The sequence below is a fragment of the Dendrobates tinctorius genome, unplaced genomic scaffold, assembly GCF_039654945.1.
Source record: "Dendrobates tinctorius isolate UK_male_01 unplaced genomic scaffold, ASM3965494v1 ptg000045l, whole genome shotgun sequence".
In the NCBI taxonomy this organism is placed as follows: Eukaryota; Metazoa; Chordata; class Amphibia; order Anura; family Dendrobatidae; genus Dendrobates; species Dendrobates tinctorius.
In genome coordinates, this window is record NW_027361713.1 from 12018333 (window position 1) to 12042585 (window position 24253).

General features: G+C 46.3%; 1 protein-coding gene across 1 annotated transcript in view; it reads left to right on the plus strand.

The window, feature by feature from the left end:
* The window catches only part of SCUBE3 (signal peptide, CUB domain and EGF like domain containing 3), a 1051867-nt gene that overhangs the window by 631413 nt on the left and 396201 nt on the right, over positions 1-24253 (plus strand). Inside the window, exon 18 of the mRNA XM_073575619.1 lies at positions 17953-18120. Coding sequence (XP_073431720.1) covers positions 17953-18120 — 168 coding nt within the window. The remainder of the gene's footprint in view (positions 1-17952; positions 18121-24253) is intronic.

The window sequence follows — 24253 nt, forward strand, 5'->3', positions numbered from 1 at the left end:
TTTGGAGAAAACATCTTTCTGATGCAGTTATTTTGCCACCAGCAGGAGCCTCTGTAGTTTCCCGACATTTTTCACAAATACATGGGGGTGATGTCAAGGGTTTTTCTTTTATAGGCATTGAACAGGTTAAAAAAACAGAAAGGGGGGGGGAATTATCACAAAAAAATTCTTGCAAGAGAAAGCAAATGGATGTTTCTTTTAGATACAAGGTTACCGCATGGATTCAATAATAGAATGGATCTAGCAATACATTATAAATAATTTCTGATATCATGTTTTTCCAAGTAGTGCTATTATATCTCAGTCATAATGTTTTCATTATATTACACCATTGTATTAATGTAATAATGTGTGTTTTTAATTATTTCTTTATCCTGGTCAGATAACTTTGTTAGCGCAGGTACTGTTCACACTGATGCTTTTTTTTCTCTACTTGTTTCCGGAAGCTATAGAGTTAACATTGAAGGATGTTATCCACACCTGTTACTACTTCTTGATTATGAGGTTAAGAAATGTTTTTTTCTACTTAAGAATGTTGGAGTATTCCAGAAGCAGTTTGAGACCGTGAAGCAGGCGGCAGTTGTTACCGCCGAAACGCATAGTCTGTTCAGCATTATGTCTGCATCTTGTTACTGAACTCTGGATTTTTTAAATTATCTGCTAAAAAAATTCTTGGATTTTATTTTACCATCTGAAGTTTCCGCTTGCTGGACTTTTCTGCCTTGATTTCTACATTGTTGGATTTGTTCCCAGCCTTGGTCCATGCAACACAGAGGAAACAGGTATTTACCATCCAGAGTTTGGAGGTTAGCTGGTCTATGTGTTGTTTCGCTATATATATATATACACTCACTGGCCACTTTATTAGGTACACCTGTCCAACTGTGTGTTAAGACTTAATTTCTAATCAGCCAATCACATGGCGGCAACTCAGTGCATTTAGGCATGTAGACATGGTCAAGACAATCTCCTGCAGTTCAAACCGAGCATCAGTATGGGGAAGAAAGGTGATTTGAGTGCCTTTGAACGTGGCATGATTGTTGGTGCCAGAAGGGCTGGTCTGAGTATTTCAGAAACTGCTGATCTACTGGGATTTTCACGCACAACCATCTCTAGGGTTTACAGAGAATGGTCCGAAAAAGAAAAAAAATCCAGTGAGCGGCAGTTCTGTGGCCGGAAATGCCTTGTTGATGCCAGAGGTCAGAGGAGAATGGGCATACTGGTTCGAGCTGATAGAAAGGCAACAGTGACTCAAATTGCCACCCGTTACAACCAAGGTAGGCAGAAGAGCATCTCTGAACGCACAGTGCGTCGAACTTTGAGGCAGATGGGCTACAGCAGCAGAAGACCACACTGGGTACCACTCCTCTCAGCTAAGAACAGGCATCTGATGGCTACTTTCAGCAGGATAATGCGCCATGTCATAAAGCTCGAATCATCTCAGATTGGTTTCTTGAACATGACAATGAGTTCACTGTACTCAAATGGCCTCCTCAGTCACCAGATCTCAATCCAATAGAGCATCTTTGGGATGTGGTGGAACGGGAGATTCGCATCAGGGATGTGCAGCCGACAAATCTGCGCCAACTGTGTGATGCCATCATGTCAATATGGTCCAAAATCTCTGAGGAATGCTTCCAGCACCTTGTTGAATCTCTGCCACGAAGAATTGAGGCAGTTCTGAAGGCAAAAGGGGGTCCAACCCGTTACTAGCATGGTGTACCTAATAAAGTGGCCAGTGAGTGTATATATATATATCTCCTCAATGCGTTCTGCATAAAACAAAAAATTGCTATACTCACCTACTGGACGGTCCAGTCCAATGGGCCAAGCTGATCTTGATCCAGTTCCTCCTCTCTTATTGCGATCACAGTCTTCCTTCCCAACTTTGTGTGGATGATACACAGTATAACAAATGTATAAAAATACTCTGTTGTAAAAAAGTAACAGTAAACAGCAAGTGCTAGTAAAAAGCACTTGCTGTTTACTGTTACTATTTTACAACAGAGTATTTTTATATGTTTGTTATACTGTGTTTTTCTGTGTTTCAGTCTTTTGGTGGTGTGAACACTGTCCTACAGACTTGTTCACTGTGTGCATGGCCCATGTGTTTATATTCAATTGTTTTTCTGTGTGGATAATGCATCTTACGTCATCCACACAGTGTCCTCCTTCACAATCCTGCGCAGGCGTACTTTTCTCTGCCCTGCCGATGACTTAGCAAAGTATTATCGTGCGCATGCACCGACGCTCTTTGCCCCTTCCCTGCACATGTACATTACAATACTTTGGTCTGCTTCGTCATCCAAATGAAAGCAGGGAGGATGGTGATTGCAAGGAGACAGGAGGTGCTGGATCAAGACTAGCAATGCCCTTCTGACTGGGTTGCCCAGTAGGTGAGTACAATAAAATCTGTTTGCGTTACGCAGAGCGCATTGAGAACATATATACATCATTCTAGAATGCTGTATATGAGGGCATACAAGGTCTTCTGCAATAGAGTAAAATGTGCACTGCCCTTGTCAGGGTAGGAGTTTGGGGATAGAGTCTTTACTAGCCTGAATAGGCCTAGACTGCTGTCCCTGCTTCCCTGGATGTAACCATCGGTTGTGATGTACTTCCTGGCCCTTACTGTCGACTACTAATAGATGAGACAGCTCCATATCTTTCTTTAGTCACTATACTTTATGGGATTTGGGGGGTTACTCTTCCCTCATAGATATTTAATTTCCCTATATCTAGCTACTTTGGCAAACCACATAACCCTTACTTGTCAATATAGGGTTTTGTTTGTTACTTCTTCAGACTAGTGTCTGAACCTAAAGCGGTTTGGTTGCAATACTCTTTTGACTAAATTGTTTTTACTGTTTGCTACATATTTGCAGTTGAAAAGGGATAAGTACAATCACTTCACTGGTGCAGAACTGGATATCTAATATTATACTGTCTTTATACACGTTAGCACGGTGTGTAGTGAGACATGTACGTAGCTAAATCCCCTGTCTTCTTTTAGAAAAAGAGGCTGTAAGTTGTAACCTTCTTTTATTGATTGCAGATGTGACAGGAAAGGGTGAAACTATAGGATGCAATAACAGGAGCATTTCACAATATATAACTGCACAATGCACAAAACACAAATAGACTCCAATGCACAGTAATTTGAGATAATACACAGGTAACATGAGGTAATACATAGGTGATGATTACCTACTTAGTACAGCAAACATATTGATAAACACAGGACTGTAACACATAGATAGTGCTTGCCAGCTATGCTTAGAGCAGGCTGTTTAACCCCTTAACATCCATGGACGGACATAGTCCATCATGGCAGGATGTTAGTTCCCGCACCATGACAGACTATGTCCATTATGCATTTAAACTGTGACTGTGAGTAAACAAGCAGTGACAGTTCCGTGCCACCAACTGTCACAGACAGCCGACAGGCATGTCAAGAGGTGTGGGGACCCATGCTGCCGTTCCCCGCACCCAGAATGCTGTGATGGGTCAGTCAATCTGACTGACCCATCACAGCATGATCAGGCAGGAGTTGCTGAAATTTCAGCATCTCCTGCCCCATCAGTGCAGGAGCGCAGTGCTGCCAGTGGCTGAGCTTCCTGCACTAACAGCCAGGAGCAGCGTTCACGCCCGCCCCTGGCTGTTAATCCCCTGATTGCTGCGATCGGGCGCGATCGCAGAGTTCATGGGGGCGGCAGAGGGTCGGGAGCTCCCTCTGCATACTGAGGTTATCCAGCTATGGAAAGCCTCTGAGACCATGTTCACAGCATGGTCTCAGCAGCTTTCAGCATAGGGAATAATACATTGCAATTCTGGATCATTTCAATATATTATACCTGCAATAGGGTAAAAACCAAAGCCCTGGATGGATTTGCTCTGACTTCATACCAATGTTCCCTTTAAGAGGGAAGATGTGCCTATCGGATGGGGGGATTCATTTCTGTCATGTGCTCTCTGCTCCTTTCATGGGGGATGACAATGGCTGGGAGCTTATGTTCCCGGGGATGCTAGATTTCTCCCACCATATCAGTGTCTGCTGAGGTGTTCTCAAGTAGGAAAACTTGCTCATAGCAACCAATCACAGGTCCGCTTCTTTTGAACAGCTTTGGTGAAATGAAAGATGCTTTGTAATTGGTTGGTGATACACACACATACACATTCAGTTCTATATATAGAGATAATAAAAATATTGAACAAATCCCATAATAAATACACATTTTTATGTAAAAAAATAAACAAAAAAATACACGTTTGGAATCGCCACATCCGTAAAAATCCCACCTATAAAAGTGTCACCCTAGTTAACCCCTTCAGTGAACGCTGTAAAAAAACACAAAAAAGTAGCAAATTATACTTTTTCCAAGCGTTATCATCATACCGCTAGGAAAAAGTGGAATAAAATGTGATTAAAAAAAATCGTAATAAAAATAGTATCACTGAAAGCGCCATCTTGTCTCACAAGAAACAAACCGCCAAACAGCTCCATCAGCGGAAAAATAAAAAAGTTATAGCTCTCAGAATAAAGCAATGCTAAAATAATAATTTTTTCTATAAATGTTTTTATTGTGTAAAAACGCCAAAACTTAAAGAAAACTATATAAATGAGGTATCATTGTAATCGTAGTGACCAGAAGAATAAAGCTACATTACCAATTTTACCACATGCAGAATGGAGGAAAAAAAAAAGCAATTCCTGAATTGCTTGCTTTTGTTCACAAAAATCGGAATAGAAAGCGATCAAAAAATATCATGTGCCCGAAAATGGTACCAATGAAAACGCTTCAGCTCGTCTCGCAAAAAACAAGACCACACATGACTCTGTCGGCCGGAATATGGAAAAATGATAGCTTTCAAAATATGGCGATGCAAAAACTTCTTACAAAAAAACTTACAAAAAAAGCGTCTTTTAGTGTGTGACAGAAGCTAAACAAAAAGGATATAAATTTGCTATCGCTGTAATCGCACCGACCCGAAGAATAAAGTGGCCTAATCACTAATACCACACAAGGAATGGCATAAAAAATAAAACCAATTCTTCACCTTTTGTGGATTTGTTCATTTTGCCCCCCAAAGATCACAGTAAGGCGATTACAGTGGTTTACCCCCACATATGGGGTATCAGCGTACTCACGACAAATTGCACAACAACTTTGGGGGTCTAATTTCTCCTGTTACCCTTGTGAAAATAAAAATTTAGGGGCAAAAAGATTATTTTTGTTGAAAAAAAATATGATTTTTTTATTTTCATGGCTCTACGTTATAAAGTTCTGTGAAGCACTTGGGGTTCAAAGTGCTCAATAAACATCTAGATAAGCTCCTTGGGGGGGGGGTCTAGTTTCCAAAATGGGGTCACTTATGGGGGGTTTCTACTGTTTAGGCACATCAGGGGCTCTGCAAATGCAACATGATGCCCACAGACCATTCCATCATGTCTGCATTCCAAAATAGTGCTCCTTCTCTTCCAAGCTCTGCTATGCATCCAAACAGTGGTTCTACCCCACATATGGGGTATCAGCGTACTCAGGACAAATTTCACAACAACTTTTGGGGTCCAATTTCACCTGTTACCCTTGTGAAAATAAAAATTAGGGGGCAAAAAAATCATTTTTGAGAAAAAAATATGATTTTTTTATTTTCATGTCTCTACGTTATAAACTTCTGTGAAGCACTTGGGGGTTCAAAGTGCTCACCACACATTTAGAAAAGCTCCTTAGGGGTTCTAGTTTTCAAAATGGGGTCACTTTTGGGGGGTTTCCACTGTTTAGGTATATCAGGGGCTCTCCAAACGCGACATGGCGTCCGATCTCAATTCCAGCCAATTTGACATTCAAAACCTCAAATGATGCTCCTTCCCTTCTGAGCACTGCCATGCACCTAAAGATTGGTCTTCCTCCACACATGGGGTATCGGTGTACTCAGAAGAAATTGCACAACAAATATTGTGGCTCATTTTCTCCTAATACCCTTAACAGAATTTAAAAAATTGTGTCCGAAGTAAAATTTTTGGGAAAAAAGTTAAATGTTCATTTTTTCCTTCCACATTGCTTCAATTCTTGTGAAGTACCTAAAGGGTTATTAAACTTCTTGAATGTGGTTTTGAACACCTTGAGTGGTGCAGCTTTTAGAATGGCATCACTTTTGGGTATTTTCTGTTATATTGACCCCCCCAAACTTACTTCAAATGTGATGTGGTCCCTAAAAAAAAGTTTTTGTAAATTTTGTTGGAAAAATGAGAAATCGCTGGTGAACTTTTAACCCTTATAACGTCCTAACAAAAAAAAAATGTTTCCAAAATTGTGCTGAAGTAAAATTGACATGTGGGAAATGTTATTTATTAACTATTTTGTGTGACATCACTCTGATTTAAGGGTACAAAAATTAAAAGTTTGGAAATTGCAACATTTTCTAAATTTTTGACAAATTTCCATTATTTTCATAAATAAAGGCAAGTCAAATCGATGAAATTTTACCACTAACATGAAGCACAATATGTCACAAAAAAACATTCTCAGACTCAGCGGGATCCATTGAAGCATTCCAGAGTTATAACCACATAAAGTGACTATGGTCTGATTTCAAAATTAAGGCCTGGTCATTAACTTACAAAGTGGCTTGGTCCTTAGGGGGGTTAAGGAGCATGAAGAAAACAAGCAATGTGTTTTCCCCTCAGAGGCATGGAGGAACAATGGCTGCTGTTCCCTTCACAGGAACATAATACATTGCAAAGTAAAAAAGAATGTATATATTAAACCGCCAGCAGATGGTGCTGTTACCTTACAATATAAAATATAGGAAGGATTAATACACACAAAAATACAATGTCTGTAATAACGGAGTGTAGGGATTCGCTCTGGTAGGTCATGGCAGGGCTGCTGTAATGAGGCAACACACAGGCTTAAAGTCCAATTTCAGTGGTTTAATGTCACGTATCAAACAGCAGGTTAACAGAAAGTAAGGAAAAACATAAATATACTTCTGGTTGGAGAACCACTGGTCCCAGACTCACCCCTTGCATGGAACGGGCTTCACTAAGCAGCTGCCAGGTCCTGTGGCATCCTCCAGGTGCCATTCCCAGTATTTTTGAGAGTCTTGCTGCTATAGTCCTGCAGCACAGGGATCCTGTATACAAGTTCAGGCTAAGTCCAGCCAAGTTCATGTAACTTCCAGACACACTCACCACGTGCCAAATACCAACCTCCATTACATAGCCCATAACCCCTTCCACAAGTAAGGTAGACATCACATGGGCTGATCACGTGACCATGATATCATCGCAAGTCCTGTCTTTAGGGAAAAACTCAGCCAAACATTAATCTGCTGGGAGAAATGTATCTCCCATCCAGTAAAACACCCTTTACTGTACCACATACCTCCCTCCTATTTTCAATCCGAGAGGGGTGGACACATGATACAGTGAACTCTGGACAGGGCATCTGCATTTCCCTGTAGTCTGCCTGCCCGATGTTCTACTGAAAATTTAAAATTTTGCAGGGACAGGAATCACCTGGTGACTCAGGCATTCCTCTCCTTAGCTTGACTCATCCACGTAAGAGGGGAATGATCTGTCACCAACCGAAATGTTCTCCCCAGCAAATAGTAGCGCAATGACTCCAGTGTCCCCTTGATGGCCAGGCACTCTCTCTCCACAATACCGTACCTGGTTTCAGCTGGGGTAAGCTTCTAGCTTAGGAAACTATCGGAATGCTCTTCCCCGTTAACCTCCTGAGACAGCATGGCACCGAGCCCTATCTCAGAGGCATCAGTCTGCACAACGAACTCTCTTTTGAAATTTGGAGTGATCAGGACTGGTGTACCACACAGTACCCCTTTTAACTTTGTAAAGGCCCCCTCTAACTGATCATTCCAGTGGACCATTACAGATTTCCTTCCTTTTAAGCAGTCTGTAAAAGGCACGGACAGGGTTGCAACGTTGGGAATGAACCGCCTGTAATATTCCACCAAACCTAAAAAGGCTTTACCTGTTTTGATGTGAGAGGATGGGGCCAGTTCTGAATTGCCTCCACTTTGTTTACTTGCCTCTCCCAATGACGTAACCCAAGTACCGAGCTTCCTCCAACCCTTTGGAACACTTCTTTGGGTTGGCAGTTAGCCCTGCTTGTTGCAGAGAGTATCACTGCCTGTACTTTTGCTAAGTGACTTTCCCAGTGGGTGCTGTACACAATAATATCGTCTAGATAGGCTGAGGCATAGTGGTGATGGGGACAGAGAACAATATCTATTAATCACTGGAACAGTTTTTTCCTTTGCCACCTCTGTTAGGGGTACCTACCAATAACCTTTTGTGAGGTCCAGAGTTGTAAAATACCGTGCCTGTCCCAATCGCTCTATCAACTCGTCAACCCGGGGCATGGGGTAGGTGTCAAACTTTGAAATGTCATTAAGCTTTCTAAAATCATTACAGAATCTTAGAGACCCATCAGGCGTGGGTATTACGACTATTGGGCTGGCCCACTCACTTTGGGACTCTTCTATGACCCCTAACTGTAGCATAGTTTTCACCTCTTCCGAGATGGCTTGTCGCCGGGCCTCAGGCACCCGATATGGCTTTAGTCGGACTTTGGCCTGAAGCTCCGTGACAATGTCATATTTGATTAGGGAGGTGCATCCAGGGAGCTCCGATAAAACATCTGTATTTCGGCTAATGAACTCCTGGACCTCCTGAACCTGTCTAGGAGACAAAGTATTTGCAATTTTGACAGCGGGTTGGGCTTCTCCTTCCTCGCCCCGAGGTAATGGAGCCTTCTCCATCTGAAACGCAGGCAGCGGAATATCCCCATCAAGGTTTTCTCTATCTTTCCATGGTTTAAGCAAATTAACATGGTAAACCTGTTCTGGCTTTCTGCGTCCTGGCTGGTGTACCTTGTAGTCTACTTGACCCACCTTTTCCATGATCTCGTAGGGTCCCTGCCACCTTGCAAGGAATTTGCTATCTACGGTAGGCACAATTACCAACACCCAATCCCCAGGGCTAAAGGTCCTTACCCGAGCCTCCCGGTTATAGACCCGACTCTGTGACTGTTGTGCTGCCTCCATATGTTCCTGGACTAAGGGTAGGACTATCTCCATTCTTTCTTGCATTTTTGCAACATGTTCTATCACACTTTTGTGGGGGGTAGGTTGGTTCTCCCAGGCCTCTTTGGCTATATCGAGTAAGCCCCATGGATGTCTGCCATACAAAAGTTCAAATCGCGAGAACCCCGCAGATGCCTGAGACACCTCCCGCACTGCAAACAACAAATATTGCAATAAGAGATCCCAGTCCTTCCCATCTTTGGAAACTGCCTTTTTTAACATGCTTTTCCGAGTCTTATTGAATCTTTCTACCAGGCCATCTGTTTGGGGATGATAGACCGATGTGCGCAACTGCTTAACATTTAGCAAATCCCAGAGTGCCTTCATAATTTTTTACATAAAGGGGGTTCCCTGGTCTGTTAAAATCTCTTGAGGAATTCCCACCCGTGAAAACATACCCATGAGTTCCTTTGCTATAAGCTTAGCTGATGTGTGGCGCAGAAGAATGGCCTCAGGATATCAGGTAGCATAATCTAGAACTACCAGGATGTGTTGGTGTCCTCTTGCTGACTTATTGAGAGGCCCCAACAGATCCATTGCCACTCTCTCGAAGGGTACCTCTATAATTGGCAAAGGCACCAACGGACTCCGAAAGTGAGGCTGGGGACTGGTTACCTGGCACACTGGACAGTAATTACAGTACCGTTTAACTTCTTCATGCACCCCTAGCCAGTAGAACCACTGCAGAATTCGGTCTAGGGTTTTCTTTTGGCCCAAATACCCACCAAGTACATGCGCATGCGCTAAGTCCATTACCAGCCTACGATATGTCTGAGGTACGAGTAACTGTTCTACCAGTTCCCCACATATTTTCTCCACTCGGTACATCAAATCTTGGTGTAGCTCAAAGCGTGGCAGCAATGTAGCTGCCCCAGGTTGTTGGGGTTCCCTATTGACAAACAATACATTTTCTCTGGCCCGGTCCAAAGTAGGGTCTCGGAGTTGCGCCGTACCAAAATTGTCACCTGACACATTCAAGTCTGACAACTCGGGTCCCGGCGCAAGTCTTCCACCTCTTCAGCCAATACTTCTATGGGAGAATTCTTCCCCTCGTCCACTGAAGGGAAGGTTACCCCTACTGCCAGCACTTCTTCCTCCGAGCCACCAGGATCATGCCCTACTTCTGGAGAATGTAACCTGGTTGCCTCTGGTGCCGGCAGTTGCTCCGTGGTGAGACAACAGATGGCCATAGCATAGAAAATAAAGAAAAGTCTCTTCCAATTATCACCTCATAATGCAAATTAGTCACAACCCCCACCTCGTGGCACCGCCTCCCCGCTGGCATGCTGATGACCACAAGTGCGGTGGGATAGTCTTTTAAGTCCCCATGTATACACAACACCCCAATTTTCCGACCTGTATATTCGCTGGTTTGTATCCAGCTGACTCGTACCAGGGTTACAAGACTCCTTGAGTCCAATAGGGCCACAGCCGGGATGCCCTCCACTTCAACCTGACACAAATGTTCGATATTGGGACCTTTTGGGGTGCCCATTGCACACATCGGTTCAGCATAGTGAGACTGGTGGTACCCAAAGTTGGTGTCCATGGGCTCAGCCAGGTGGGGGCAATCAGCTCTGGTTCCTGGCACCACCAGCAGATTATGGGGCTCCTTACTTCCCCAGATAAGTCCTAAACAGCCTTCCTGGGCTCCGCTCGCCGAAACTGAGGTGGAGACTTGGGGAACCTTCCTGTTACCTTCTGGAGAGTCCCTCCCTGTAACTCTTTGGTAGCCCCATACCTTTCTATGAGGTCTATCATCTGCATGGCATTAGTAGCGGATGCCTGTCCGACTCATTTACGGAGGGAGTGGGGCAAAGCCCTCCAAAATTTATCAGTCATCATGCGGTCCAGCATGGCCGTGGGGGACAACACCTCAGGCTGCAACCATTTTTGTAACAGGTGCAACAGGTAGTAATACTGGGACTGAGCCGGCTTGGAGGGGGTAAACTCCCACTGGTGTACCCGCTGGGCCCGAACTAACACATTTACCCCAAGACATGCCAGTATCTCATCCTTGACGACCTTGTAGTCCGCCCTTTGCTCCGTGGGTAGGTCCTGATATGCTTTCCAAGGTCCTGGTGCCAGAAACGGAGCAATGATTTCTTCCCATTGGTTGCGGAGTAGCTTCTCTCCCTCAGTGACTCCTTCGAACATCTCCAGGTACGCCTCCACATCGTCCGACTTCTCCATTTTGTGAACCGCTGTATGATCCGCTTTCCGGACATCATGGATTCCCCGGTTAGTTCCTTTTGTCTGTGCTGTCGTGATATGCTGCATCAACAGCTGATTGGGTTCCTGCTGCTTCTGCATAGCCTGCTGCTGTTGCATGGCCTCAATGAGCGTTTTGACCTTGGCCTCCATTTCTGGAAAGTTCCCCACCTGGGTCTGTGCCACTTGTTTAGCCCAGGACATAGGCTGGGGTACAGATCAAAAATAAGCAAAAACAGCCTGGCCTCACTGCGTTTGCTCGCATTCAGTCCACCAATTGTAGGGATTCGCCCTGGTAGGTCATGGCAGGGCTGCAATAACGAGGCAACACACAGGCTTTATCAGGATCCTGACAGCGCCGGCGTACAGCCTCCGCTGAGCAGGGACTCACCCGCACTGTAGGGACCCCTGGGGACCAGAACAGCCAGAAAATACAGATGCACAGGACATGAACGCTGAAGTTTAACAAGCCGGCACAGGACCTATGGTCATGTGACTGCAAGGGGGGGTGGGGCTTAGCGTCCTGCATTCAGAGAAGGTAGAAAACTCAGTCTGGCAAAACGGAGGTCATACACGGTACGGGCAAATGAGGTACAGGAGTGGTAAATAGACGGGAGGTCAGACAAAGCCAAAGGCCATACACAAGAGGGCTGTAACGGTCAACGTGTGACTGGACACAGCGCCTCCAGCAGGGCGAATTTAGGACACACGTGACCCTGGATACAGCGCCTCCAGCAGGGCGAATTTAAATAATACCGGGACGTGCAGCCGGATACACCGCCTCCAGCTGGCGAATTTAAAGTACACGTAAAACTGGATACCCCGCCTCCAGCTGGCGAATTTAAACAATAAGGGGAAACACAGGAACAATTACAGTGGTGGGCCCTGTAATAGGGAATAGGGACATGGAGACCTCCTGAGCTCCCCTGAGGCAGCGTCCCTGCACTCCTTACATTCCCTATACAGGCTCCGAACCTGTCGCCGCACGCGAACCTTATGCCCTGACTCGCCCTGAACCTAGTCCCTCGCTAGGGCATTGGCCGGTGCGGAAACTAATCCCACCACTGCACTAAATCACACATAAGGAAAGTCACAAACAGGGGAAATAAAAAACTTAGCTCTCTCTGTGCAAATGCTCCAGCACAGAGTCCAGCAACCGACTGCAGCCTTCCTCCTGAATAGCTGCCACCAAGTTCAGTCAGCGCTGCAAAGAACTCCCTTCTGTGACTCCTTCCACACCAGGACTCAGATTGAGCTGAGCAATCTCTCCAGCTCCTTCCACCACCAAGGTTGGTTGCCAATGAACAACTATCACCAAAAATGATTGCACACACTGAGACTAATTTATAGAGCCTCGCACCTGAATTATAATTAAGTGCACATTAACCTAAAACTAAGGTGCGATACCACTCACCACCACCGGGGCAACTCAGAATGAATGACACCACGTGTGATAATTCTAATGGCCACCGGGGGCAATCACGTCACACTTTGCACTTGACAAAGTAAAAAAAATTCACTTTGTCAAGTTTAAAACTGTCAGATCATGACAGTACCCCCTCCCTAATGAGGGGCCTCTGGACCCTCAAGACCACCCCTCATTAGGGAAACACCTACAGCGGGGACGCCCAGACCCTGAGTTCACCCCACCCCCACCTGAATTCAAATTTATGACAAACACACAGCTGGTATAGGCAATAAAGTTTATTTTGGAGGCACCACTCATCTCCACAGCGCCGACCTGGGGAACGAGTTTATGTATGTGTATGTTTGTTTGTTATGAGCTGATCAGGCTCCACAACACTTCCACAAGATGTTTTTTGGTGGCACCCATACACGCTCGTTCACACACAGGTCCGGACCTGAACGTTTATTGCACACATTCGTTTGTCATAAAACTTGGTGAACTCATTCTGGACCTGATAACAGAGGCGTCCCCCTGTGTCACCACACACACACCCCCGCACTACACCATAGGGTACACCACCCTCCAACCCTTTCCACCACGAGGTCTGCCCCTCACAGGGTTTGCTATCGGCGAGGGCTGAAACTTGCCCCAACTCCCCCGCCGCACAATCGCTGCTCTCACTGGAGAGGAAGGGGTCCCCTGAAGAGAGACGGCAGAGACAGTAGTCTCAAGGCAGCAGCCCCCACACGACTGCCCCCAGCTGACTACTTCCCTAGCTCGCCAATCTATCCCCGGGTTGTGTTTTTTCAGCCAAGGGAAGCCTAAAACGATAGGTACTGGCATTCCCTCCAAGACATAGCATGACAAGGACTCCTCATGATGTCCTATACGCAGATGGATGTTTTCTACGACTTGGGTAAGGCTCCCCTGACTCAGTGGAACAGAGTTAATGGCCTGGACGCTTATAGGTTGGGCCAGCGTCCTACACTTCAGGCCATGAGTCTGGACAAAACGAGCATCCACCAGACTGACTCCTGCTCCGCTGTCCACAAGCACCGGTACCACCTCCGGTACCCCGCCAGCTAACACTTCTGCTGACATAATACCTTGGGAGGGCAAAATGGAGGAAATGTACACTCCCTGGTTGCCTCCCTCCAAACGACCAGGGGTCTGCGGCTTCTGAGATGACACAGATATTTTGGCACGTAATGGGCACACCTTAAGGAAATGACCAGTCTGCCCACAGGAAAAACATGCCAACCCCACTCCCTGAACCGTAGGCAGGCCTGAACACAACCCAACACCTCCTACTTGCATAGGTTCGTCCGGAGACTTGGCACGCCCTGTGCAGGCTCCCATGATATGGCCCGGCTTCCCACAGGAAAAGCATACCCCCCACCACGGCGAACCCCAGGCAACCCCCTATTTGTACCAACAACACCGGGCTGCCTGGATTCCACCAACCGTACCGGGGGGTCCTCATCCCCGGAGAGGACTACAGGGGGCACATTTTGTGTATGTCTTTCCCTAAGGCGTCTATCCACCCGGATGGCGAGGGACATGGCGGCCTCCAGCGACCTGGGGGCGGCGTACTGCACCAGAGTGTCCTGCAACTTAGGAGACAGACCCTGCACAAATTGACTCCTAAGTGCAGGGTCATTCCACTGAGTGTTAGTGGCCCATCTCCTAAACTCGGAGCAGTACTCCTCAGCAATCCGGGCTCCCTGTTTACACCTACGGAGGCGGGATTCCGCCAGAGAGACGCCATCAGGATCCCCATACACAAGCGCCAAAGCCGCAAAAAACTCGTCCACGGACTCTAAAGATGGTGAATCGTCCGGCAGAGAGAAGGCCCAGGATTGGGGATCCTCCTTTAAAAGGGACATAATGATTCCCACCCGTTGCTCTTCGCTCCCTGAAGAACGAGGGCGCAGCCTGAAATATAACTTACAGGCTTGCTGAAAAACCAAGAATTGATCTCTCCCTCCAGAAAACCGGTCTGGGAGAGATATCTTGGGTTCTGGCTGAGCCTGTGCCTGAATCAAACCTCCAAAGCCCACCAACAGCTGCAGTTGCTGCACCATCTCACCGCACAGCCCCCTAATCTCTTCAGTAAAGGTCTGCAGTACCTGGGTAAAGGTTTGCATTAGGTCCATAGCTCAGTAGAAAAGAAAAAATTTTATGGCTGGTGATAATGTAACGGTCAACGTGTGACTGGACACAGCGCCTCCAGCAGGGCGAATTTAGGACACACGTGACCCTGGATACAGCGCCTCCAGCAGGGCGAATTTAAATAATACCGGGACGTGCAGCCGGATACACCGCCTCCAGCTGGCGAATTTAAAGTACACGTAAAACTGGATACCCCGCCTCCAGCTGGCGAATTTAAACAATAAGGGGAAACACAGGAACAATTACAGTGGTGGGCCCTGTAATAGGGAATAGGGACATGGAGACCTCCTGAGCTCCCCTGAGGCAGCGTCCCTGCACTCCTTACATTCCCTATACAGGCTCCGAACCTGTCGCCGCACGCGAACCTTATGCCCTGACTCGCCCTGAACCTAGTCCCTCGCTAGGGCATTGGCCGGTGTGGAAACTAATCCCACCACTGCACTAAATCACACATAAGGAAAGTCACAAACAGGGGAAATAAAAAACTTAGCTCTCTCTGTGCAAATGCTCCAGCACAGAGTCCAGCAACCGACTGCAGCCTTCCTCCTGAATAGCTGCCACCAAGTTCAGTCAGCGCTGCAAAGAACTCCCTTCTGTGACTCCTTCCACACCAGGACTCAGATTGAGCTGAGCAATCTCTCCAGCTCCTTCCACCACCAAGGTTGGTTGCCAATGAACAACTATCACCAAAAATGATTGCACACACTGAGACTAATTTATAGAGCCTCGCACCTGAATTATAATTAAGTACACATTAACCTAAAACTAAGGTGCGATACCACTCACCACCACCGGGGCAACTCAGAATGAATGACACCACGTGTGATAATTCTAATGGCCACCGGGGGCAATCACGTCACACTTTGCACTTGACAAAGTAAAAAAAATTCACTTTGTCAAGTTTAAAACTGTCAGATCATGACAAGGGCGGTGCGTGTTATGAGTTCATTTTCCCCTTCACCTTTGAGGTCTGATGAACTCCCTCTTCTGGTGAAGGAAGGTAGTGAGGCTGATTACCAAACACCTGAGCTGGTAGAGGATGACTGGGTGATGGGAATTGCTGACTGGATATAAGGCAGCCGACGCCCTTCTGCCTCGCTGGTGATTTCTCTGGGGGATTCTAGGAGACCAGTCTGATTCCTGCTCCTCAAAAGCTAAGTTTTCTGCCTTGCTTTTTGAATTTGTGTTTTGGTTTTATTTTGCCTTGCTTTTCTGGATTCTGCCTTTCCCTGCTGGGGTGACCTGAATTCCTTTGTGTCTTTTTGCTCTGTCTTCAGAAAATACCTGAGTACTGACATAGTCTTTTTGAAGCCTAGCGTCTTCAGGGCTTTTTTCCCTGTCAGTCTGTTGGCTCTTGTATTGATAGGGTTTTTGGCGGATTGCAGACAGCAGCTTTTCTATCCTGTCCTATCTAGTTAGCTTGGGCCCCATCATTTGCTCAGTCTATCTTTCTATCTGTTAGTGTTTTTTCTTCTTGCTTCACCGTCATTATATGTTGGGGGCTGCCTATTGCTTTGGGGTCTGCTCTGGGGCAGTTTAGATTTCCCTTTCTGTCTTTAGGCTATGTAGTTCTCCGGCTGTGATCGAGGGGTCTAGGGCACCGTAGGAACCCCCCACGGCTACTGCTAGTTGTTGTTGATAGGTTCAGGGGTCTGCAATCCGATAGCTGCCAACTTCTCTGGTTTTCTGGACTTAGCTAGCATTTCTGCTTTTGCCTCCTACGGTGACTCGTTCATAACAGGTGCGGTACCAAAGGGACGAGCAGAGAGCAGTCGAGTCACAAGCAGAGAGCCATACATGAAAGAGTGGTGCGGTACAAGAGAGGCAGGCAGAACTCGTAACTGGGACAGAACCGGATCACAACCAAACAAGCCACAAGTTATCAGGCACAAGGCACACGTATACAAGAGGTCAACTAACTCAGTCGAGGGCAGGAGTATAACTGACACCGGACCTAGGTCCAGTGAACATTAAATAGCCGCCCTCTGCCAGAGAGAGGCAGAACAATTAACCCCCAGTCTGACCAGGACAGGCCAAAGCGAAACCCCACCCTGGATCATGACAGGTTTAAAATCCAATTTCAGTGGTTTAATGTCACGATGCAAACAGCAGGTTAACAGAAAGTAAGGAAAAACCTAAATATACTCCAGCTTGGAGAACCATTGGTCCCAGACTCACCCCTTGCACGGGACAGGCTTCACTAAGTGGCTGCCAGGTCCTGCGGCATCCGCCAGGTGCCATTCCCAGGGTTGATGAGAGTCTTGCTGTTATAGTCCTGCAGCACGGGGATTCTGTATACAAGTTCAGGCTAAGTCCAGCCAAGTTCCTGTAACTTCCAGACACTCACCATGTGCCAAATACCAACCTCCATTACATAGCCCATAACCCCTCCCGCAAGTGAGGTAGACATCACATGGGCTAATCACGTGACCATGACATCATCACAGGTCCTGTCTTTAGGGAAAAACGCAGCCAAACATTAATCTGCTGGGAGAAATGTATCTCCCATCCAGTAAAACACCTTTTACTGTACCACAGGAGACATAAAAAATGATTTAACTTCAGACAGAAATTATATTGCTGGACAGAGCAAATATACTGGGCTATGCATACAAACTTTTATAAGTATTGTTTTGCTAATCATTATAAGTGTCCGTTACATCCATTATAAATTATTCATTAACTGTTCTGTCAGAATGCCTGATTTGGCATATCTAACCATTTTATTAGAGAATCAGGTCTTTTACCTACTTCAGTAATCCACATTGTGGTTTGAACCTTTTTCTCTTTTTTAGGTAGCTTGTTGATTTAATACTTAATTAAAAGTTATATTTTATTCTCACCATTTGCTGTTCACACTATTGATTTGTGAGAAATTTTCCTGAGTGTACCTAATACTTCCACTATTTTGCTGTTTTGTTTCGTTCCCTTTAATGAGTAGACTTATGTAAATAGAAGATAAATGTCAACGACATGGCAGAGGACTTTAATACTTGTCTTGAAGGCATATATTTTGTGCATTTACATAGAAGTAAAATTATTGTTTCCAGGTGAATGTTCCTCTGGGCATTTCTCTCTAAATGGGCACAAACCATGTCAGTTATGCTCACGAGGTATGTACCAACCAGAAGGTGGACGGACTCAATGTCTTTCTTGTGGAGGTGGTCTAAACACCAAACATGAAGGAGCCACAACTTTCCAAGATTGTGAGACTAAAGGTAAGATATTCTCTTTGATGTATTTAGTGCTTTTATAGTTACTAGTATTTCTTTAGAGAAGATCTGTGATGTCATAATGTAAAAAGTTACGTTTTGATAATCTGTATGCCATATTATCATTAAGAAGTCTATACTGAAATCACATCCACTGTGGTACTATTGAAATGCCTGATGTCATTTGAATTGCTCCTGAAGTTCTGTACAAGATCTGCATAGTCCAGCAATTACTCTGATTTTTGGCTTCCAGCTTTTGCGCAGTCAACCTAAATGTACTTGCCTCAGCTCGAATGGCGCATTAGCTGAAAGCTGGAAAAATTCCAATTCGATTCTGGTGACATCAGATCTCTTTCAGATTCTGGTTAAGAAATGAACATCTTTCTTTGTACAGCTACTGTTGATCCAGTGATTTATGATATTTAAAGGATAGTGTCAGGACTCTAATGTCAGGACCCTGTCGGCATCGGCAAACTGCCACACCGAGCAGGGTGAAGTACCCACACTATGGGGGAGAGCGTGGGGTCCAATACAGTAGTGACGGTTCAAGCAGACAGGATCTGCGGCACTGAAAATAATGAGTCCCAGGACCTAGATCATGTGACTGCAGGGGGCGGGGCTTAGCATCCTACTGCTGCAGATGATAAAATGTACCTACTTCTGGGAAACTGTAGAGGAGGAGAGGAAAACACAGGTCAGACAAGCGAGGGTTCATACACGGAGAGGGCTGTGCGGTACCAGAGGGACGAGCAAAGAATAGTCAAGTCACAGGCAGAGGGTCATACACAGAGAGGTAGCGCAATACAAGAGGGACCGGCAGAACTCGTAACAGGGACAGAACCGGGTCAAAACCAAACAAGCAAGCAAGATATCAGGCACAAGGCACACGTACGCACGAGGTCAACTAACTCAGCCGAGGGCAGGAGTATAACTTACACCGGACCTAGGTCAAGTGAGCATTAAATAGCTGCCTTCTGCCAGAGAGAGGCAGAAACAATTAACCCCTGTCTGGCCAGGACAGGCCAAAGACAAAGCCCATCCTGGATCATGACAGTACCCTCCTCTCAATGGGGGGCCACTGGACCCCAGGGTCTCTCAGGATACTTGGCGTGAAAGGCCCGGACCAACCGATCCGCAGGAACCCACGACTGGTCTTCAGGACCGTAGCCTTTCCAATGTACAAGATATTGAAGGGCACGACGGACCAACCTAGAGTCAACAATTCATTCCACCTCGTACTCAAACTGCCCGTCTACCAAAACCGGTGGTGGGGAAGACGATGATCCCTCCCCACAGGACCTCACAGGTTTCAAAAGGGCCCTATGGAAAACATTGGGGATCCGTAGAGATGGCGGGAGACGCAACCGAAAAGCCACCGGATTAACCGCTTCGGTAATTTCATAGGGACCAATAAACTTAGGTCCAAGCTTCGCAGAGGGGACCTTGAGCCTTATATTCTTGGTAGATAACCATACCTTATCCCCAATCTGGAACACCGGCCCCGCAGACCGTTTTTTGTCTGTAAAAAACTTATATTTATCCTGGGCCTTCGTAATGTTACTCTGGACCTCCCGCCATACCTCCCCCAACCGCTGGATTGTCTCATCCGCCCTAGGACACCCAGAGTCCAAACTGGAAAACTCTCCAAAATGAGGATAAAATCCATAGTTGCAGAAAAAGGGAGATGTTCCCATAGACTGGTTAATGAGGTTGTTAAAAGCAAACTCGCCAAAGGTGATGCAGTACACCAATCATCGGGCTGAGGTCAAGCAATGCAGAATTTGCTCCAGAGACTGATTGGTCCTCTTGGTCTGCCCATTAGTCTCTGGATGGTAAGTGGATGAAAAGGACAGACCAATACCCAACCTCTTACAAAATGCCCTCCAAAATCTGGAAACAAATTGTACTCCCCTATCAGACACCACATTCAAGGGTACCCCAAGCAACCGCACCACATGCTCAACAAACAATCTGGACAACGTTTCCGCATTAGGTAGAGCTGCCAAAGGAACAAAATGTGCCTGCTTACTAAACCTGTCCACCACAACCCAAACAACAGTATTACCCTTGGGGGGGGAAGGTTGGTGATGAAATCCATGGACAAATGAGTCCATGGTCTCTCAGGAATTGGCAGTGGTACTAATTCGCCGGCCGGTTATGGGGGGTTTTCGCACGGGCACAAACATCACACGCAGACACATATTCCCCAACAACAGAGGCTAAAGAAGTCCACCAGAATATTCTAGCAATGGCCATCCGGGTAGCCAAAATCCCTGGATGTCCACCCAGAACTGAGTCATGGAACTCCCAGAGGACCTTGAGACGAAACTGAGCTGGTACAAAAAGTTTATCCACCAGCTTAGCCGGAGTTGCAAGAGACTGGGCTTCCCGAATCTCCCGTTCCAACATATTAGAAATACCTACCACCACCACCCCGGGCTGAAGAATGGAGGATGGAGGTTTGGGGGGGGGGAACCAGATCTAGACTGCGTGACAAGGCATCAGCTCTGACATTTTTGGATCCTGGCCGAAAAGTGATCGAGAAGTGGAATCGGGAAAAAAAAAGTGACCATCTAACCTGTCTAGGAGTCAACCTTTTAGCTGACTCAATGTAAGCTAGGTTCTTGTGGTCTGTAATTACGGTTATAGGATGGACAGCCCCCTGTCTCCATTCTTCAAAGGCCAACTTCATGGCCAGAAGTTCTCAATTCCCAACATCATAGTTTCTCTCCGCAGGGGAGAATTTCTTCTAGAAAAAGGCGCAAGGTCTCAAATTAGTCAAAGTGGCAGGTCCCTGGGACAATACTGCCCCCACCCCCACCTCTGAGGCATCTACCTCAACAATAAATGGTTCAGATTGGTCCGGTTAAATAAGAATCGGAGCAGACATGAAACATTTTTTAAAAACTGAAAAGCCGGTATCGCTGCTGCTGACCAATTCTTGATATCGGCCCCCTTTAGAGTCATGTCTGTGAGGGGTTTAACCACCTGTGAGAACCCCCTTATAAATTTGCGATAATAATTGGCGAATCCTAGGAAACCCTGCAGGGCTTTTAAATCACAAGGTTGGACGAAATCGACAATGGCCTACATCTTATTAGGATCCATGCAATACCCCTCAGCAGACACAATGAACCCCAGAAAAGACAGTTCCTGTACAAAAAATAAACATTTCTCTAGTTTAGCAAAGAGACAGCTCTCCCGAAGCCTTTGGTCATATTCGAGCAGTCCTCCAATGTGAGCCTGTTTATCAGGAGAGTAAATCAGTATGTCATCCAAATACACCACCATAAAATGTCCCAATAAAATCAGAGAACATGTGATTTATGACATTTTGGAAGACCGCTGGAGCACTGGTCAGACCGAAAGGCATGACCAAATTTTCAAACAACCCTTCAGTAGTGAGAAAAGCAGTTTTCCACTCATCTCCTTCCCGGACTCGGATAAGGTTATACGCTCCCCGTAGATCTAATTTTGAAAACCACTTGGCTCCGGACAACTGGTTGTACAAATCAGGAATAAGTGGGAGGGGATACGTATTTCTCACAGTTATCTTATTTAACTCTCGCAAATCGAGGCATGGGTGTAAACCACCGTCTTTTTTTCTTTACGAAAAAAAATCCAGCCACCACGGGAGAGACAGAAGGACAAATGTGTCCCTTACGGAGACTCTCGGAAATGTATTCCTTCATAGCAGCCCGTTCGGGACCTGAAAGGTTATACAAGCGGGCCTTGGGCAATTTAGCACCTGGAACCAGGTCAATGGCACAATCAACTGGGCGGTGTGGTGGTAAAACCTCAGCCTCCTTTTCGGAGATAACGTCCGTATAGTCTTTTAGTTACTCCGGAATACCTTCCAGACCCACGGACGACACAGACACAGTAGCAAAACATTTTTCAGAACAATAGGGACCCCATTTAACAATGTCCCGAGATTCCCAATTAATCACAGGATTATGTAATTGTAACCAGGGGAACCCCAACACCAGTCCCGCAGGCAGGTTGTCCATAACAAAGCATGAAATATGTTCCTGGTGCAAGGAACTCACTTTAAGGAGAAACTCCTCTGTAAGAAATGATGTCATTCTTAGCCAGTGGTGTTTTGTCAATGGCAGCAACATGGATAGGAGTCTCCAGCCTAACTCCCTAACTTACACCTGGACACCAAGTCAGAGTCAATAAAGTTCAACGACGATCCGCAATCCACAAAAGCAGAAGTGGGTGTGGAGACACTCCCACAACAAAGTTCCACTTGCAACAACCTTTTTGAAAATTGAGAAAAAGGTACCTGAGAGCCTGGGTGACCTCCACGACAATCACCCGGCTCAGTCACTTGCTGGTCAGTGGACAGGAGGGGCAATCCTTTTTCCGATGTCCGGAATCACCACAGTGAAAACAGCATTTTCCCAAGCGCTGTTGTCTTTTTTCTTTCTCCTTGAGGTCGATGGTTTCCAATGTAGGACTGGCTCCCCTTCCTTGGGAAAATAAGGGGGTTTCAATCTGCATCACTCCCGTGGCCTGTAGCCTGCGATCCATTCAGACAGCTTGTGTCATAGCGTCCTCCAGGGAATCAGGCGGAGGGTGGAGTGCCAAGGCATCCTTCAGATGTTCAGACAGGCCTCTATGGAACAAACCCCAGAGGGCAGCATCATTTCAGCAGACCAGCGTCTGAACTCTGAGCAAAACCACTCGGCTGAGTGCTTCCCCTGATACACAATCACCACCATGTCCTCAGCCATACGCATCCGATCAGGCTCATCATAAATATGCCCCAGGGCCTCAAAAAATGCATCCACAGTCATATGCTCAGGGGCAGTGGTCGGAAGGGAGAAAGCCCAAGCCTGTGGAGCTCCCCTTAAAAGAGACATAATGACCCCGACTCTCTGACTTTCATCCCCAGAAGAGTGTGATCTCAATGAAAAAAAAAAAAGCTTACAGCCCTCCTTGAACACTTTGAATTCCTTTTTATCTCCAGAAAAGGTATCCGGTAGCTTAACCGGAGACTCGGGGGAAATTAATTTAACATCCCGAGCCCCTGCACAGTGTTAGCGATCAACTACTGAGACTGAACCATGGCGAGTTGTTCCCCCAGGAGTCTCTGAGACATCTGAGTCAGGTGCTTTACCTGCTCAGAAAGAGCGTTCATAGGATCCATCACACACACAGGAGAAAGGGAGCAGAGAAAAAAAAAAGGTAACGGTCAGTTATAATGTCAGGACTCTGTCAGGACCCTGTCGGCGTCGGCAAACTGCCACGCCGAGCAGGGTGACTTACCCACACTATGGGAGAGCACGGGGTCCAATATAGTAGTGACGGTTCAAGCAGACAGGACCTGCGGCACTGAAAATAGTAAGGAGTCCCAGGATCTAGATCATGTGACTGCAGGGGGCAGGGCTTAGCATCCTACTGCTGCAGATGATATAATGTACCTACTGCAGAGAAACTGTAGAGGAGGAGAGGAAAACGCAGGTCAGACAAGCGAGGGTTCATACACGGAGTGGGCTGTGCAGTACCAGAGGGACGAGCAAAGAATAGTCAAGTCACAGGCAGAGGGTCATACACAGAGAGGTAGCGCAGTACAAGAGGGACCGGCAGAACTCGTAACAGGGACAGAACCGGGTCAAAACCAAACAAGCAAGCAAGATACCAGTCACAAGGCACACGTACGCAAGAGGGCAACTAACTCAGCCGAGGGCAGGATTATAACTGACACCGGACCTAGGTCAAGTGAGCATTAAATAGCCGCCCTCTGCCAGAGAGAGGCAGAAACAATTAACCCCTTTCTGACCAGGACAGGCCAAAGACAAAGCCCATCCTGGATCATGACAGAATTTGCCTTCCTCTGTATCATTTAATGATTGTATGTGGCAAAGACTGAACACAAAAGCGCAATAGGGTCAAAAACTGTAAGGTGAAAGAGGTGTTCACCTGGTTCTCTTGTGTAATACACAATGATTGATGGGATTCAGAATTGTCAGGTGCTGCAGTCCCATGGGTTAGAAAGATGGTAAAATGCCAAGAAAGAATAATTAGATCCTAGTCACTGCTGATAAAAATCCAAAGGAAAATTCCAGGAGACAGGATTGGTAGCGATGTCGTCTATTGTCAGACGTTTCTAAGCCATCCAACTTCTTCATCA